The 18,791-nt window shown below is 40.3% G+C and overlaps 1 protein-coding gene across 28 annotated transcripts in view; it reads right to left on the bottom strand.

The window, feature by feature from the left end:
• Nucleotides 1-437: 437 nt before the first annotated feature.
• TNRC6B (trinucleotide repeat containing adaptor 6B) overlaps nucleotides 438-18,791 on the bottom strand; it is a 130,619-nt gene continuing 112,265 nt past the window's right edge. For all 28 annotated transcript variants that reach the window (XM_068191327.1, XM_068191331.1, XM_068191333.1 and 25 more), the window contains 6 exons: nucleotides 18,180-18,326; nucleotides 17,833-17,928; nucleotides 16,744-16,968; nucleotides 16,192-16,262; nucleotides 14,204-14,343; nucleotides 438-13,700 (listed from right to left, as the gene is read on the bottom strand). In XM_068191327.1, the coding sequence (XP_068047428.1) occupies nucleotides 13,313-13,700; nucleotides 14,204-14,343; nucleotides 16,192-16,262; nucleotides 16,744-16,968; nucleotides 17,833-17,928; nucleotides 18,180-18,326 (1,067 nt within the window). In that variant the 3' untranslated portion in view covers nucleotides 438-13,312. The remainder of the gene's footprint in view (nucleotides 13,701-14,203; nucleotides 14,344-16,191; nucleotides 16,263-16,743; nucleotides 16,969-17,832; nucleotides 17,929-18,179; nucleotides 18,327-18,791) is intronic.

Below are 18,791 nucleotides of genomic sequence, written 5' to 3'. Positions count from 1 at the left end.
GCAGAGGCCCCGCCCCGAGCCCACGGCGGGCCCGGCGCCCCCCCGCGCCCGGAGGCCAACGCGGCCCGAGGGACCCCGACACTGCCGCGGGACACAAAACGTGCACAAAACACGAACTTTAAATGCTTAGCAGCCAAACACATTTATTAGTATTTTTTTTTTTTTCCAGGAACCCAAAAATAGTTTGTAGTTATAATGTAAGCAACTGAGTTGCACATAATACAATCATATCTTTCAAAAAAAAAAATCAAACAAACAAAACAAACAAACAAAAAAACCCAAAGAAAACAAAAAACCAAAAAGCTGTTTAAAAGCAAAAAAAAAAACCTTCAGAAAACTTATATATAAGTATTACACCATCTCTCAGTTTCAATGAAATGACGACGACTTAATTCTTTATTACTCTTAACTTGTCACACTCCAATAAAACGTCACCCTTTTGTTTGTTTTTTTTTTTCTTTTTTCCTTTTTTTTCTAAATCCAGCATGAGAAATACAGTACCTGCTATGGCAAAAATACACATAAAATGCAACATTTCAGCTTATTTGTACATTAGTAGAGTTTAAACATTTTATTGGTTTTTTTTTTTTCTTTTTAAGTGAACCAGTGATCTTAAGTACCACTATACTAAAAGTAAAATAAAAATATAGAAAAGGAGGAAAAGGGGGCAGCCAGCCTTACAAGAGCACCTTCTAAAGTGCTGAGTTTCTGTGTCCATGGAAAACCCTTAGGAAGTTCAAACATTTCTGAGAATATGGGATGGAAATGAAGATGAAACCTGGATATGCAAGACATTGTGTCATCTCCTCTACATTCTCCCCATTTGTCCTGTAATTTTCTTTACTGCACACTATAGAAAGAGGGGAGAAACCAGAACTACGGTAAGAGTTTAGTAAAGGAAGCCATTTCAAGTATAAGAAAAAAAAAATAAACACTTACAGGTAACTTGCAAATAGCATCAATATACACACAGCCACTATTTTTATTATTACAATGTCTGCTTCTGGGGGACAGTGTTTCAGGCAAGAGGACTTTAGCTGTACCTTCCTGTTACCTATTTATGTGCAAAGTAGAAAAGCTGCCTTTTCTAATCCAGCCATATTGGACATCAATGATTTTCTGTTCAGCCACCTCATCCCTCCATTCCATAAGGAGAGAAGAAGGGGGCGTTATTTTACCAAGAAGACTAGATGAAATGAATCTGTTTCTCCATTCCTCTTCCAGACACACCCTTCTCCTATTACTTGTTTGCAATGAAGAGAAACTTGCCAAATTCCCAATGCCCACCAGTAGCCAGTTTCCTGAACAGGTAGAAGGCATTTACCTTTGTAAACATAATCCCTTATATGTTTGTGGAACTCAAAGCAGCATTTCACACCTCCAGCCCAGCAGTGGAGATGAAAATAGATCAGAAGGCTCCCCTGTCACTGCTTTTCCTCCTCCCCTTTCCTCTTCCGCACCCAGGAAGATTACATTTGGTTACTTTTGTTAGAAGGTGGGTGTTTTTTTGGTTCTTTGAGGAAAATACTTAGCATTCAGTTAAAGTAAACATTACAGAATTACCATAATCAGATTTATACTGCTGTTTGTTCTGCTTTCTAGATGAGAAAGAAAAAGCACTGTGCATCAGATGTTCTGCAGGCTTTAGAGCAGATGTGGCAGAAAACCAAGATACCTCTGTGTGTAAATCCCACAGGTGCACTTGCATCACTTCAGCTTCTTTCTCTGCAGAATCACTGTATACACTTCACCTCGATTACTGGCAGAGATGGAGAGGGTGGCGTAGGGCAACAGTGGAGAGATGTTTCTAAGGCCACGGGGAGCAACACAGGACAGAGAGGACCAGGGAGTGTCAGACAGAAAGGTTTCAGGTACAGAAACCATGTTCTTGATATTTCAAACGCCAAATTCCAAGAGGCATGGGCTCATACGCACATCCCTGAGACGCACATCCCAGAAAGAAGAAACAGGGACCAGGTGATTAAGCGGGGAGAAAGTAGCAGAGGTTCCCTGACAGCTGTGGGATTTACCCAATGAAGACCTCATCCCCACCACCCTCCCAGAGACATTTTGGGAGAGTTGTAAGGCATATACACAAGCAGCATCCACTATCACTCTCTCTGTTCCTACGTTCTATTGGCAGGTGATGGCTTCTGTGTATTGTGGACAAGAAGAGACACTGCATTTGAAGTGTGACTTGGTAACACATTGAAATTAACTCAGGGAAGGACACAGGAAGCTACTCTGCCCTTCATCCCTGGAGCAGCAGCATAAAGTGGCCAGGTTCTTCATCTTACAGTCCCCTCTCCGGAACTACACACCACGACTTCCCCTTCCTGATGGCAGGAAAAGATGTGTCTACTTAAAAGATGACATTACCAAAACTGCCATTTAATGGCAGGGAGAAGTACACAAACTTTTTCTGATTTGGTGGTCTGGTGAAAGAAGCAGCAAGCTCAAAGTACTTCAATGTTGAAGCTTACCTAAAAATACTGGAGACATGTGACCTGTAGAAACACTGGCATAACTATATAAAGAAGAGAAGAAGACGGAAACAGGCATAAAGTCTGAAGGGTATGAGTAACTGAGTCTCTATCAACTTCTATCATTTAGGATCTGAGTGTCTAATGGATTCAATAATTGAAAAAATCAAAAGGGTTATCTCCCTCCACACAAGCAAACAATGTAAAAAGAACTAGCGATCTTGCTGTGGAAACCTCATAATACTTCTATCATGCTTTTTTCTTTAAAGCACTTGACAAACATTACTAGTTGATCCTCACAAAACCCCTGTGAGGTAGGTAAGTATTATTAACAACCCCGCTTTACAGGTGAAAAAACAAAGGCAAAGTAGTTAAATGACTTGCCCAAGGCAAGGGAAGAGTAATGGCCAATGTTAAAATCCAGGAGTTTCAGGCTTCTCAAACCTCTGCTCAAAGCCACTAATTCAAATATCTTTTTATAAAGGAGATAACAGATGGAAATAAAAGCCTATCAAGTTTAGAAGAAAAACTAAGATTTAAAAGGTTACATTAGAAGGGAAAATGTACCACGAGGTATTTTTGTGAATGAGTTTAAGCTTCTGATTTTTTTTTTTTTTTAAAGGCATTCTGACAGAGTGGAACCCTGATAAGATCACATCTGCAAGGCAGGCACAGATGCGAGAGTGATCATCAAGTCTATTACTTATTACAGTACTGTGAATGTCAACAAAAATAAAATTGCTGCATGAAAACACTGAATACAGGCAGGATAATCTCTCAGTTTATGATATTACACCTAAGATAATGCCAGTACCATGGTTCACCATGGACAAAGGAAAAAGTCAAGTTAAAAGGTCCCTATTATAATGATGGAGAGAGCAGTGAGATCTACATTTTTTCTGAGGAGAGTCTTCCTGGAAGCTCAGCAAACTTCAAGGAATGCACATAATTCACAATGATTACATTCTGGAGATGTGAGGAAGTAAATCCTTTTAAATGACCATTATGATACCACTTTATAATAAAAATAGGATAGTTCATTTAAAATAGAAGGGACTTGGTATACATATCAGTCTACTTTCCCTAAAATTTCACATACTGTCAACATTAGTGCTAAGTCACTGGCAGCAACACCAGACTACAAAACACCAATAGCTGCTGACGCTGAAAATACACAGTCCTCATAGCTGGGCTTTGATCAGCACTAGAAAGTACCATCTCCACCATCCTGCCCACAGCTGCTCTGTCACTGTATGAAGAGTACCAGAAACAGCAGCAAAGAAAATGTTAGGCATAAGGAAGTGTGGATATCAAGGACTAGCCATATTCCAATTCTCCCGGAAGAGCACAAGGGCTGCTGAAATGGAAAACGAGTAGTAAATAAAAAAAAACCCAGTGCCTGTGGCAGTGGGTTTTCCTGAGCTTAACAAGGGCCAGAGCACAGGAGGTGGTAGATATTCCCCAGGTAGACCTGGTGTCCCATTCACCCTTTTGGCCCTGGGTTAACACTGTGTGGCTGAATTCACCCTGTGCAAGGCTGAGAGCTGATGTTGTTTTGCAGCCAACATTGGTTATTCAAATCTCTGCCCAGTTATCCACTGGCCAGCTTCTGACAAAAGAAACGTTCTTATCAATTCCTTCTTAATTCAAAGTTATCACTTCCCCACTTCCCCAAACTATAATGGATATGCCATGGACACAGAAACTCCTGAACAGTTTAGCAAAGTATCTTTGTCCCCTACACCCCCTTTGCAGAATGCATAGTTTACAATTCACTTACAAAATAAAGAAGCAATGCTGACCACATATGGGACCTTTTTTTTTTTTTTGAAAAAAGAACAAACAACCTCTTCTTAAGTTCAGTATCAAAATTCACATTTGCATAATAATACATTTCAAGGCCATTAGAGAGGAATGAGAGCGAAGCAAAGAAAACTACAGAGTCTCTCCTCTCTTTGTCTTCCTGAATAGAGCTGAGGGATCCCACTGGAGTTTCTTTTCAGGGTGGGAATTACAAAGCGCTACAACAACAGCTCTTGATTTTGTACACCTCATGTTTTGGGTGGGACGTAGAGGTGAATTATTAGGAAAAAAAAACAAATGGAAGGAGACACTGCAGATTCCCATGTTTAGCTACAAACAGCTTTGAAGAAACAAAAAATTACTTCAGATTTTTTTCCTTTAAAACACTTCTACCTCACCATTTCAAAAACTTTTTTTTTTTCTTCTTGTGTAATACCCTGTTCATTTAAATGGCAACGTTAAGTGTGCTGGAAGTTAAAGGGTTTAAAAAAAATCCTGTTTTGCTTATCAGGACACGGGCAGAGAGGGTAAAAATGTGCCTGCACCCACTATTTAACAGAAGCTACAAAACATCATCTTCTCTACATGTATAAATTTGTCTCAAGCATCACTGTGTTCAAATTCTCCAGTGCTTACAAAAACCAAAGCCACACACACTCACACTCATGCACACAAACATAAAGAGAAGCCACATAATACATATACAAACTCAACCTGCAACGCAGACTAGCCTAAAACTATCAACAGCTTCTGTGTGCATCCCTTTGCACCCCCCACCCCAATCTCTACCACATATGAATACATATTGTGCAGTGCAGAGACCAGCCAATGATGCTGCTTGTCAAAAGGGACCAGTGGGCTGCAATCTCAATGTCTGACCTCTTGAAAGAATAATTTGACCCTTGTCTCCCCTCCAGCCCAAGAGGTCTCCTCAATTAGACAGTCACTATACTCACAAAGGCACATTCATAAATGCCACATTTAACTTACTGCTTGTAAAAACACAGGAGGAAACATTAAGCGCTTCTACCCCGACCCATTCCTACTGACCCAGCATGAACTATCACAATAACATGTCACTTGGTGAGACCTTTCTCCACCTTTAGAAGGTACATATTAAAGAAGTCTTCCAACACCTCTTTTATTTTTATTTGCATAAATGAATGCTTTTTTGTTTGTTTTTGGCTTACATATTTTGGAATACAGCACACTCACTATAAAGCTCTGTTGTAAGGCTACCCCCTAAAGTAAGGCTGTTCTACCTTGGCTTGCACTTTCACTTCATTTTGCTTCTTTTCCTCATGTCCCCAGAACAAAACAAAAAAACCCACATAGCGCCTTATATAGAAAGGATAAGCCAGATCTGGCAGGGAGAGGAAGGGGAAAGAAAGCATATAATATCATAACCATGTCACTAAAATAGCTATCCTAACAAGCTGTGCAACCTGCTCAACAGAAATTGATGAAGAAAATGATCACTTATGGTTGGTTGTGTTTCATCTGAAACAGGAGGAGCTTCCACCTTGTCTCAATTAATAAAAACAAACATACAAAAATGAGGAAGTTAGTTCTGCGTAGGTAACAGCACACACTAACAGCCAAGAAGAGGCATTTAGTGCTCAAGGAAACACCGCATGCCAAACACAGTCTGCGTGTACTGCGCGCTCCAGTCTCTTCCCCTCTGCCCACCACAGTCAAGAATGTTTGCTGCTAAAATACTTAAATACTTAACGCTGGCTGGCACAATGCATTCTTCCCTTTTTTGGTTCTTTTTCTTTTTCCCTGGAGTGCTCTGTATTACTTTACAGAAAGACTGTCAGAATCAAGTCAAAAAACTCCCTTTCTCACTACAAAGTTTACAGGAACCCTAACACTGCTGAATGTCATCAGTCCCAACTATCACACAAACAGGGCAAAAATGGCTCTTTTGCAGAGGGCACTTGATTTGCTAGAAGCTTGCTAGGACTCTGGGAGACTGCTAGAGAAAAGCTTTCCTGCATAGCTCGATGAAGAACAACGCACAGGCAAACTGTTAATGCAAACAGATGTTGTCTGCTGCATGCTACAGATGAAACTGCACCTATTGTGGCCTGACAAGTTTTAAAAGTAGGCTCCAACCGACCAGGAGCTGTGGTGCTTTTTGTAGCACAGATGAAACCTCAAATCACTTTTCATACAAGGATCAGAAGCTGTAGTTACTACATCACAAAGTTTAAAGTCACGTAACATCACAAAGTAGAGCGCTATAATTTTAAACAGGACCCTGACTCAATTTTGACAACAATGTAGGCAGACCCTTAAAGTCTACAGTAGGCAAAGCTCTGCTTGGTGAGTCACTACAAAATGGACCTGTTTCCTATTATCTACTGCAAGGGAACTTTGGTAAAATTCAGCAATACTGGTATTTACAGTTATGGGATGCTTATGCAGAACATTGTGAAGGACATGGATTAGGCAAAGCTGCTAAAAATCTCCAGTTCGGCTCCTGTCATTTAGTCCAACCAACAGGTCTCCTACAGCCTAACAGTTGCTTTGTGGTTTAGGTTTGGATGTGAATTCAGGACAACAGGGAGTACCAACTCTGCCTACACTGGGAAACTTCACATATTTCTCCCCATTACTGTTACCATCCTTCTGCCACAGGTGGAAGCCAAGTACTGGAGATGAAAGGGAAGAAAGAGTTTGGGTTTTAGATAGCTGTATTTTGATCACAGTGGGAATGACCATATGATCTAACAGTATCAGTTCCTAGAACTGCAAAACAGTGGCAAATAAACAACAGAACTGAAATGATACCGTGTGCAACATCAATTTAGACAAACCAACAGATTCTGCGTATGTTGCTTAAGATTCAGGACCAAAGTTGCACATCAACAGCATTTGTTTATTGGTTTTCTTTTAAATTAATTTCAACATAGTTGTCTTGGTATTATTTCCTGCTCACAAAGCATGCATGCATATTTACAATTAAGAAAGCTGCTTCTGTCAAGGGAACTTTACATCTTTAGGAAAAAAAAAAATAACCCTACCTTCTACTCAATCAGGACTATTACCCTGAGATGTTAACCAGCCTCCACAAAACCTGCATTTCAATCAATTTGAGAACCTGGATATTAAGGTCACATGATTTACAGCAAAGGTGATATATGCAACACACACTGGAAACACAACAGGTCCTCATCTGCTATGTTACCTCTGATCCAGCTCATTTCCTTGAACAGACTTTGTCAAATTTGGGTACCTCAGATATACAAACAGTGCTCCTCTTAAAAGTCAACAGGAAAACAATATGTACAAACAAAATAAGAAACTTAAGAGCTAAACATAATAATGAAGCAAAAAACCCAACCTAACCAAAATTTCCCCCCAAAAAACTACAGTACTATTTGGATGCACTATCAGGACACAGTGGAAGAGGTGGCAGCATTTTAAAGAAGAAAAAATAGGGTAAAAAGTTCTAAGGAATAAATGCTTAGAAATTTCATTGTAAAAAAAGAGGCCAACTTAATATAAAATCTTAATTGTTATTTAATCTTTGAGGTGGTTATCCCATCCAGATCTTTGAAAACAACCTGTTTATATTGCAGAGGTAAAAACATACTTGGCTTAACATTCTTACTTATTACAAAAGCCACTTAAATGTGAAGCACAATAAAAAAAATATAAGAAAAACCTGACATCCTGATTCTAAAAAAACTCCAAACCAACAAAACCCCCACTCTCAAGACTGCTAGGCAAGTGTCCAGGTAGAAACATAAAAACAATGGGAAAAGATGGCAAGTATTCCAAAATGAATGTCAGAAGTCTAAACACAGGTTTCTGAGCTGTACCACACTTTGTTTTGCTTGCTAGACTCTGTTGTCACTGCTAAGACAAAATCCTTAAATGGAGCAAAGAATTATCAAACAGATTAAAAACTCTCAGCTTGATAGACACTGCAAGGTAGGGTAAGCAAAGTGGCTGGATTTTTATTTGGAAAGAGATGCCCTTAGTTTATTTCAAGCTGTGCTTCCCCAGCCTCTCCTCCCTACCTTGCCAACATGTTTAAACAGGATGTTGCCAATGACTCCCTCCTGGGAACAGTTTTGTAAAAGCCCAGAAAATATCCTAACATCAATGCCTGCTGACTTTTCGCTGTTTGGAGCTCAAATGGTAGCAGAATTTTTACAACGTTAAGCAACGGGTGTCCCCAGCAGCTGAGTCTGGTTAGCACAATTCTCAGACACCACTTGCAATGCTTGGGAGTGCCATGACTAAGCCACACAGATCTGTCAACTCTAGCTGGAATATAGATGAGTGTTACTTTGACAATGTAGGGAAACTGTCACTGAGGAGACAGTCACTAACACTTACAGGATGCACATTCAGGAAACGAGGAGCAGACTGTTGTACTACAATAGGTTTGGACCCAGCAGACTGCTGAAATTTATGACTGTCAACCCTTCAGCAGTCAATCACAATCCACTTCCAAGTGAATGTCAAGTCTGTCAACTTTTTTGACTAAATGCTATGGTTTCCTCTCTTTTAGGACACTGATAATTTGATAAAACACAGCTTCTGGCAAAGCACTCAAATTCTCTCATTAAAAAAACCAATAAAATAAAATAAAATAGAATCCTAAACTTTCTAAGTAAACCCTCCTACTGGCCCACGGCAGGATTTTTGAAGCACATTATTATTACTACTGATGCATTATTTTCAATAGACTCACATGCACACGCAGCACAACATGAAAACACTGGGCAGCTGCTATGAGAAAGAATTTGGCATCTGATTTCTTTTATTAATAATAATAACAACTTACCTCAACTACTATTAAGTAACTCATTGCACGACTTGCTCACACGGCATGCTCTTCTTCCCTAAAGAACGGGCACATCTATTTCCACGAAGTGACTACACTGCCTCACTTTGCCTCGTCTTCCCTCCCCTCCCCTACTGTAGGGCATGCGGGTGCATGTAACAAGGCACTAGCGCGGTTTTTGTGGTTTGAGCCGAGCCTTTTCAGGCAGAGTAAGCCCCTGACCCCTAGAGCTGGGAGGCAGAAGTTGGCCATCCCAACACTGAACTCTTAAGTTCAAGACTGTAAGCCCTGACAGCCAGCAGCAACAGGGTGAACAGAGGAGTTTAACAGCTATTTCCCTCATATAAAATGAAACAGAAAGACTGGGAGGTGGGGTGGATGAAGAAAAGCAAGCAGCAAATCTCCAAGTGGGGAATTAAATTGACCAAGTAGCTGAAAACAGGAAAGTTGATTTCCAACGTACATTTTTGTGGAGTTTTTCCATATTCTTTTTTTTCTGTACTGAAAAAGGCAGGTTAATAGAACTACTTCATTACTGAGTATTCTGTCAGCACTGATTTTCTTTAGCACTGCTCAGAAGTGGTTCAAAGAAGCACCATCGTGTATTTCCTGCTAGTCGTCCTAACTGAGGATTCAGTTAAACTCTACTGCATTTTAATAACGTTTATACTTTCACTCTGCTTCAAAAAGGTGCTTGAAAGAATATTTTTATTTAGTTTCAATCGAGAGGGAATATAGGTTTCCATTCACACACTTCTCTTCTCCATGCAACTGCACACGTCTGCATGAGTAACAAAGCACAATAAATGATAACCCTTCTCCCACAAATTGTTTAAGATTGCAATGAATTCCTGTTGCTGATATTGAGAAGCTTTCTTAATGTATCTTAATTTAGAAAGTCTTTAAAATTCTTGATCCCTCGCTTGACAGTAACATTTGGAGATTTTTTCTTTTTTTCTTTTTCTTTTTATTTTTTTTTAGCATTTTTATTTTAAAGTAAAAACTTTCAAACATTTTGAAGATTCAGGAACTTGTAAAAGTTTATCAACAAGAAACAGCCATCTATCTAGGATAAGGTTAAATAAACCATCTTCAAAAAACTGGCTTCCTACCCTAGAATTCCTGAGAATGCTTGCAAATTTAAAGCAGGAAAATAAAATGTTAAAATAAAAACAAAAACACTGTTAAATGCTCCCAGAGTTAGTCTTCATCTAAAATATATATATGCACTTTTTGGTCTTTTTTTTTTTTTTTTTTTGTACGTTTTAATTTTTTCCCTTTAAGCTTACAATGGAAGAACAATTTAGCTTTTCTTTTTAAATATTTCAAATCCCTCATTATGTCTTGTAAACAAGAGGGGCTCTAGCACCCGGCTTTCACCGTAGTATCGCAATGAAGTTAACTAGCCCAAAGTGCAGGAAAAGGGACCTTAGGGCAGGTTGGGAGAGAGAAGTGAGGGTGGAACACAGCAATGAACCAGCATGTATAGCAAATCATGTGACAGAACAGATACTGGCTTGCTCAGGCCAAAGGTGCTTCACTAGGAAGTACTGCTGGCACAGGACTTTTAAGAACCTGCTCTGCGTGTCCGAGCGTGCTTGGTCTTTGAGCAGAAACAAAGCTGTACAGATGCCTGAACACGAGGGTTACTAGCCAGCTAGCAGGAGCTGAAAGAGAGCATTTTGTTTCTTTGTGCATGGTGGCATAGATGGAGGAGACATGATAGGAAAGTATTTCCAAAGGGGCCAGAGTATGCTGCATACTCCAGTTTACTAAACAAATACAAACCTACTCATACTTTTTTACCACATAACGCTTTGCATACAAATCTACAGGCATGTGTATATGCAGCATTTCCCTCAGTCAGTCTTCCTTGTGACATTGGGGCTTACATAGAAAGGGCAAATTAAATTAAACAGCCATGTAATTCCCTAGCCCTTCCCTCCCACCCCCAGCACACAGGCACACACACACACACACACACACACACACGCGTGCACCAACCTCCCCCCCATGATTTGCATCTGTTTTTGCTTCTGCCCACCAAACCCATGTGTTAAATGCATCAGACATGGTCAAATCCTTCAATGAAAACACTGAAGAAACAGACTCTCCTATCTGCCCCCCTTCTCCAGTTGATAAAGCACTGCTCCCTCTGAGGGCTGGAATGGACAGGTATGTGCTGGTACAGAAGGTCGGCACTTTGTTAGACAGTGTAACAGCTGGACAATGCTGCATGGAAGTCCTAGCACTTATGGAAAAAGTACCAGCATCTCTCTTCCCTCTTCCCCCGGCCCCACCCTCACAAAAGGCTTCTGGCTTTGTGTCAAGGGATGTTCCTTCAAGTCTGCTACAACTCTTTTCACAACAACAGGTCTTAAAAGTTTTGTTCCCAGCGCACACATGCACGCACACACTGGCTATCACTGTGGATTATAGGTCACCCCTATCCTGCCCAGAATATTACTACACTGATGCTAAAAAAACCCCAAACCTTTCCTTAAATACAGAAAGTAAAAAGCAACAGTACAGAAAAAAAGTAAAAACAAAAAACAAAAAGGTGCAATACTTCTTTAAAAAAAAAAAAATCTTTGCTAGTTATATACCTCCCTAAGCAAAACCACGTACACAGGAAAAAACACAACACAGAGAAACAAAAGGAAACCTTTGAAGTACACACTGGTTTAAGAACATTCGTAAGTAAACGTTTCTGTCAGTGATGGTCTGGCGCTGTAATGACACCAAGGCCTGGCACAGGTAACGCTCACCATGAAGGACGCAGGAAGGAGTTAGCTGCATGTGCTTTCAGGAGATGAGGCAGGCTGGCCGGCACTTTGCTGACACCACTTAGTTTTTTGTCAGTTTTAGTAGAAGCAGTAAATCAACTAAAAGGCTAATTTGGTCGGGCTGGTTTTTCAAGCTTTTGATGGATTCCTCTAGAATGAGTACAGGTGCTGATTTAGGTTTGGGGAGAAAAGAAACACTCTTTTTAAAAGGTACTAAAGCTTGCAAGAGACTGAAAAAGAACATTTGTCTATCTGCACAAAAAATGGCAATGTATTCTTTCCTCTTCTTTTCCCCTTGTTGGAAGAAATAAATGGCTTGCATTATATAACAAATACTCTAGGGTTCAGTCAGTACAAAAACCCCACATGCAGGCATAAATATAGATACTGCTACTCAAAAGACAACATTGTTTCCCCTCTCACCAAATCCTTTGGATATGGCAGTGTTCTGCTCTACCACAGGGTTAGAACAAGGGCTAGGAAGCAACTATCCACTCTGTATGATCTGCAAATTTGAGATAGCACCCTGCTAAAATGAATTTTAAAAAATCTACTGACAAATTTTAATCCAGCCCAACTGGATTCCGCTTCAGCCACAGGGACTCCACCATGCCTGTCTTGCTTTCAGAATCAAGACATGCAGATGGCCAGCCAGCCCGTAGACCATCAGCAATGCAGCGTTTCAAGATTATATATATAAGAGAAAAAAATGCACACACACAAACATGTGCACACGCACTCACACAGAAACAAGCACACGTGGGCAGTTACATGTGCCAGAACACACTGGTACTTATCAACCAGCCAATCACAAAGTGTTGGTTTTTTTGTTTTGTTTGTTTTTTCTGTTTTGTTTTTTTTTTGTGGGTTTTTAATTTTTAATTTTTTTTCTAGGTTTTTTTTTTGTTTTGTTTTTAAAGTGAGGCTCCGTCAAGTCTTTCCCTCCCCACCCTTATTCTTTTGAACCCCTCCCCAACCCCAACCCAACATGGTAGACCTAAGGACGGAAACACACCCAGTGCAAACAAAGTTAAAAAGCTATTTTTTCAGTATATATGTTTCTTAGCAACAACTTCCGTATAACATGAAAAAGTGAAAAACTAGAAACTAATTTTTTTAATTTTTTCTGTTTAAATTTAAATGGTATGTGTACTTGCTTCACATTGTCTTTCTAAGTTGGCGTTCACGATTCAAGTATTTCAAGAGTGATATGTTCTCTTTTTGGATTCATATTCCAAACGAAAAAACTGAAGTTATATAAGGGAGGCAACTATGTGCTCAGACAGTCTGTCAATGACCCACCTTTTTTTCTTTCTCCGTTTTCTTTTTTCCTTTTATAAATGTATTTATTGCAAGTTGAAAAAAACGAAAAAGGTCAAGTTAGTGCTGCTGCTGTTCCAAAAAAGGTCACGAGGTCAGAGTTGAAAGTTCTAAGTTCAGATTGAATCCGACCCTCCTCCCAGAAGGTCTCCAGGTAGTAAGGGAGCAGGGCTGCCCATTCGGTGTGGATCCTCTACGCTTGGGACCCCCCACAGGCTTGAAGAATAGTTTGGGGGCCCCCACAATGAAGCGCCAGTGAGATCACCCCCACTGCTGCTGCCGCCACCACTGCTCCACTGCCCAAGCCCTGTTGACCCACCAAAGAGATTCAAAGCAGGTCCAACTGGATCTGTCTGGTTCTGTCCTGTCTCCAGGGATTGCCAGCCCGCTGCGGGTGCACTCGGGGTTGCTGCAGGTGTAGGGGGCTGAGCTTGTGCCAAAAAGCGACTAACCTCTTCATCTGTGGCAAACTCAGCCAGGATGGTAGTGTTTCCCAACACACACCTACAGGGCAAGGTACAGATAAGAAAAAGAAATAGAGCCAAAAGGTAAGGGCAAGGGATTCAAAAAGCATGGGAACAACACTAATAGGTGCCCAAACCAAAGGAGGTATCAGCTACATTGCTACAATGGAATGGACATGGAAAACTTCAGCTGTTTTTGACAGTGAAACTCACTCAAAACAAAAGAACTTCCATTTTATACAGGGAAAAAACAAAACAAAACAAAAACATCCCAACCCCCTTGCCCCAACATTCAGTCGTGCCTGAAGAAAATCTTAATAAATTTAAACTAAGGTTCTGAACATTAACACCAAGAGCAATAAAAGTGCCTATACCACGTAGGTAAATGCACATTTGCCACCTTTCAAACACCACAGACGAAGAACAGGTTAAAAGCCTTGGGAATTCAGGTGATTAGTAAAATTCAAAAATTTTCACTGAGTTTAGGGGCTTACACCACCAATCCCACACCCCCAAAGATTTTTGTCTCAAAACCTTGCTTACATGTGCAGTGCAGTCTGGGCCTTGGCCGCCTCCTGTTTGGTGTTGTATCGGATGAGGGCGGTGCCCTGGGTCAGGTTCAGATGGAATGTCAGCAGTGGGCCATGCTGCATGCAGATCGTCCTCAAGGTTGACCCATCAATCTGAGGAAGAACAGCCAGGATGAAACAGATGTTTGTAATTACTTCTCCAAACATACTTTAATCCTGACTTCGTCACAGTAATTGAAAGATATGCTGCTCTCAGAAAGAAAAACAGATGAAAGCAGTGGGAAGTAAGCAAAGGTGACAGAAGTTGATTTTCAAACAGGAACCTGTATGTCTTGACTTCTCACAGCTACATGGTGTTTGCTTTAGTATGGAATAATCTAAATTATCTTTCCTGTTCATTTTCAGCTTGAGTCCAGTTTTCCTTCTTTCACTGAGTTTCTTACACTGTCACTATCCTTCACATTGACAGCTTTTCCAGTAATTATATACAACTGGTACTTCTCACCATCTTCAGTCATAAGAATTTCTACCAAAGGAACCAGAATGTCTTAGTCTGCAGATCTTTGAGTTCAGTTGAATGTAGATAAAGCAGTATTTAAAAGGTTTTTGCAAAACTAGAAATACCTCTACAATGAAATTTTTTAAAATTTATTTTGGTGCTTCTTTGTCTTTATGGTTTATGAAACAGTGACAGAAAGTCAGTGATTTTGCTGCCAAACCCACCAATGTTCATTCCATCTGAACCAATGTTTTCACAGCAGTTGTTGCCTACATTCCTTCTGCAGCAGTAACAGCTTGTTACTTACCTACAGTATCAGCTGTTCTCCCAGATGTTCTGTACAGACAGATTCCATTCCTGGTGTGCCACAGGGACATATGAATGGGATCCGTATGTGCAAATACGGATGTATTTGCTACAAAGTGCTACTTTCTTCCTTCTTTCCCCCCTATTTTATAATATAGCTCCAAACAAGGGAAAAGGAAGTTGCGTGGTGGTACAAATATGGTCAAGGTTAAAACACAGAACCTTGAACATACTATTCTTACCAAGCCTAACCATTCTAGAAATCTATGAATCCATCTGAACCTTTACACATTCCTCTCTACTGTACTGACCCACAATAAAGAGAGAATCCATAATGAGACAGTTATGATCTGATTCTCTTTCCTCCTAACTTAAATGCCTCCAAAATATATGCTTCTTCCACTAAATAATTCCTAAAGCAGCACTGAAATATTTTACACAAGCCAGACCTAGAACTGTGCTTTCTCCTCACACCACTTCTTCCTTCACATCAAGGTAAACAGTCTTTTTTACAAAAGACTCGCCATTTTGGGTGATCTGCTGGAGACCTCAGCTTTTCCTTCCACATCAAACCTTTTTTGTAGACTGTAGAAACAAGGTAAATTATTTGGCTGAACAGAGGACTCTGTGTTTAGATCTCAGTGTACTGCTGATAATCATATAAGCTGTTCCTAGGCCTTGAATACTAATTTGGAAAGCTGAAACCAGGATCTCCACAGAATTCATTCTGAATGGCAGCAAGCTTTGAGAGTACTTGCAGAAATAACCTAACTACACAGCTTTTGGCAGGAATGCTGGAAAAATTCTGTGGTTTCTCTATGGAAACACTAAAGTGAAAACTGGCAGTTACACAAATTTCTTATTGACAACATCCCAAAGAACAGCTATAAACCACTTCACATTATAGTAATGAAGTTTACTCTCACTTCTAAGAAAAATCTTTCTGTTCAATTATTTTTTGTAACTCTTAAGTAAAGAAATGTTTTAACGGTCACATAGCAAAACCTGAACATCTTAAAATTAGCTGAAGAGATTACAATAGGAAAACCAGTCAGACTGCAGCTCAGTTTAGCAGAAAGGCGTTACATAGGCTGAAAAATCTGATTTTGTCAAGATTTTGTTCTAAAAGAAACAACTGAAGAATTCACAATCCTTGCTAAAGCAAACAAGTCCCCAGAAACAGCCACAGAAAATACCTGTGGAGTGAGATTGTGAAGAACCAGCCAGTAGCTAGGACGAATTGAGCCACCATCACTCCAAGTAGATGCTGCAAATTATAAGACAGAGCAATCAAGATAGATTTGATACAAAGAAAAACCATCTTTCTTTACAGCTAAGTCTTTCAAAAAAAGTCAGCATTACCAGCCCTGTTAAAACATGAAAGTCTAATCTTCAGTCCTGAAAGCAAAACCACACCTTTGCTCACAGTTTACATCAAGATTAATTTTACTAGAGTTTGTCTTTGAGCAGTTTCTCACATACAGCATGCATCTAGTCTTGAAAGGCCCTATGTAGCAGGTATTCTCTTCTGGCAGCTCTCAGCCCTTCTTCACTCATTCCCTGCAGCTGGACCTGGGATTCCACCCCCCACTGCCCCAATTACTGACAGCAAATTTCCATTTCAAGGAGAAACTCTCTTTTTTCCTTTTACCAGACAACTGCAACTTCCTTTCCTCCGCACCACTGGTGCTGTAAAACATACACTGCTCAGGTTTGATCAGTGGTGCTACCAGTTGATTTGTTCTCACCAGAGCCAAGCCTTGAGTCCTGTGCCCCCCAGCCCCTGACCGATCGGGGTGCTGTGCTGTTCCATGGAGATGATGGTTTGGGGTTGGTCAGGCCAGGAGGTGGGCGGGGCAGCCCTGTAGTGTTCCTTGAGGAAATATGGTTTTTCCACATCTTGTTGGAGAGATGAGTGGGATTGTGTCCTATGGGATCTGGGGACCATGTTGATTTGTAATCACTGAATTTTGCTAGAAGATTAAAGAAAATGTATGTATTAAAGAAACTTGTGAGATTAAGTACCTGCCCTATCACACTAAGTCTTTCGACTGCATTTATATTGGAGACAAGCACGAAACACTGGACCATACAATAGTTAATTTATCATACCAAAAAACCCCCATGCTATGTGTAAGTTAGTATTTGCTTATTTTATATATGCTGATTAAAGAAAAGTAATATACCAGGATCATTTATGATAACGTAGCTGACTGCAGTATGTTACATCACTAATTAGATGAACTGCAACTTTTATGTCCACACTACGTTTCACCTGAGAATTTCTTAAAAGTTTTGGCACTACTGACTTTTAACAAAACTGAACCTTCTTAATGTAAAAAAACCTGCAGAGCACTGAAAGGAGTATTCGCCATTCTTGGTCTACTAAGCTAATGTTGCCTCCTAAAGATGTCCTCCCTACAAGATCAAAGCTTTCTTGAGAGTCACAAACCTCACACAATGTTGACACAGCAGTACCACATAAAGAAGGCTGCTTAGCTGTGTGACGGTTGGACTTCTAAACAATCTTGATAGTGCATTTTTTTACTAGAAAGTATTACTAGTAGGCAGGTGCCTATTAGAAGATCTATAGTGGATACCCTTAACACATTTCAAGAACTCTTTATAAAGAAATGCAATAAAAGAGAAAAATAAAAGCGCTCCCCAAAACACCACTATTGGTCACGAATATTTGCGAGCTCTGCCTAAACCAGTTTTTTAAAAAAGGCAGACAGCAAATTCTCCCGCATGATGCACTAAACACTCCAAGTGGAACAACAATGAACTAGTGCTAAATGAGAAATGCTTTATCTGGCTAAGTTTCAAAGCCTGCATACCTGAAGTGCTATGAACGTTGGTGAAGGAATTGTCAGAGGCACTGTAGGGCCAGGCACCAGGTGAAGGCAGCGAGGTGTTGAGGGAAGAATTAGACCCTATCAAAGAGAAAAGGAGAGAGAAAGAGGAGACCAAGTTCACAGAGTTTCTGTAACACCATTAAATCTCAAGACTGCTATGACTGCACCAATGCCAAGCTTTCAGGTGCTCCCAGCCACAGTGCAAAGGCACACAGCTGTCTTCTCAGAAAAATGCAACAGACCGTTTGCCTGCGATGACCGCAACACTGCAACAATCCCGAGTATCAGAGTGACTTTGATAATCACAGACCAGGTGTTCACTGTTTTACCTGTGGTGTTGTCCCGCAGAAGTTGGTGGTCAGTATCTACAATGGGAGATGTGGCTGTCCCCCCCAGCACACTTCCAGGGGTCACATAGGGGTCAGATTCAGGGTCAATGTTTTGTATACCTTTCCATGGCACTCCTGGTTGGAACTCTGGGACAGGAGAGACAAAGGAATTAGATGCAATCAGGGAAATGATATTTACTAGAAGTAATTGCTGAAGGTATTTCAGGATGGTAAACAACTGTCTTCTACACTGTTCCTTAGGGGCAAAAAAAAGACTACATGTTAGAAACTAATCTATTTCACAGTTCCTCCCACAGCACTAGCTCTGGTTTCATATGAGTACAAGTCTACACTACAAAAAAAGCTGTACAAGGGCATCCAGTATCCCTTTAAGCGCTTCTGCTTTGCTACATTCAGATGAGGTTTCCACAGTTTTAACGAATTCCGTGTAAGATGTGTAATATTAGATCCATACACATACTTTGTGTGTGTGCAGAAGCCTTTCTCCAGGAAAGGCTACCCCACGTTAGGAGTTTGGAAACACATTTGACACATAACACTGTATGGACACACACACACACTATATACATTACCTATTAATACTAAGGTGAG

The sequence above is a fragment of the Anomalospiza imberbis genome, chromosome 5 (assembly GCF_031753505.1).
Source record: "Anomalospiza imberbis isolate Cuckoo-Finch-1a 21T00152 chromosome 5, ASM3175350v1, whole genome shotgun sequence".
Taxonomy (NCBI): domain Eukaryota; kingdom Metazoa; phylum Chordata; class Aves; order Passeriformes; family Viduidae; genus Anomalospiza; species Anomalospiza imberbis.
Note: the sequence above shows the minus strand (reverse complement) of the source record. Positions and strands in the feature narration are given on the sequence as shown.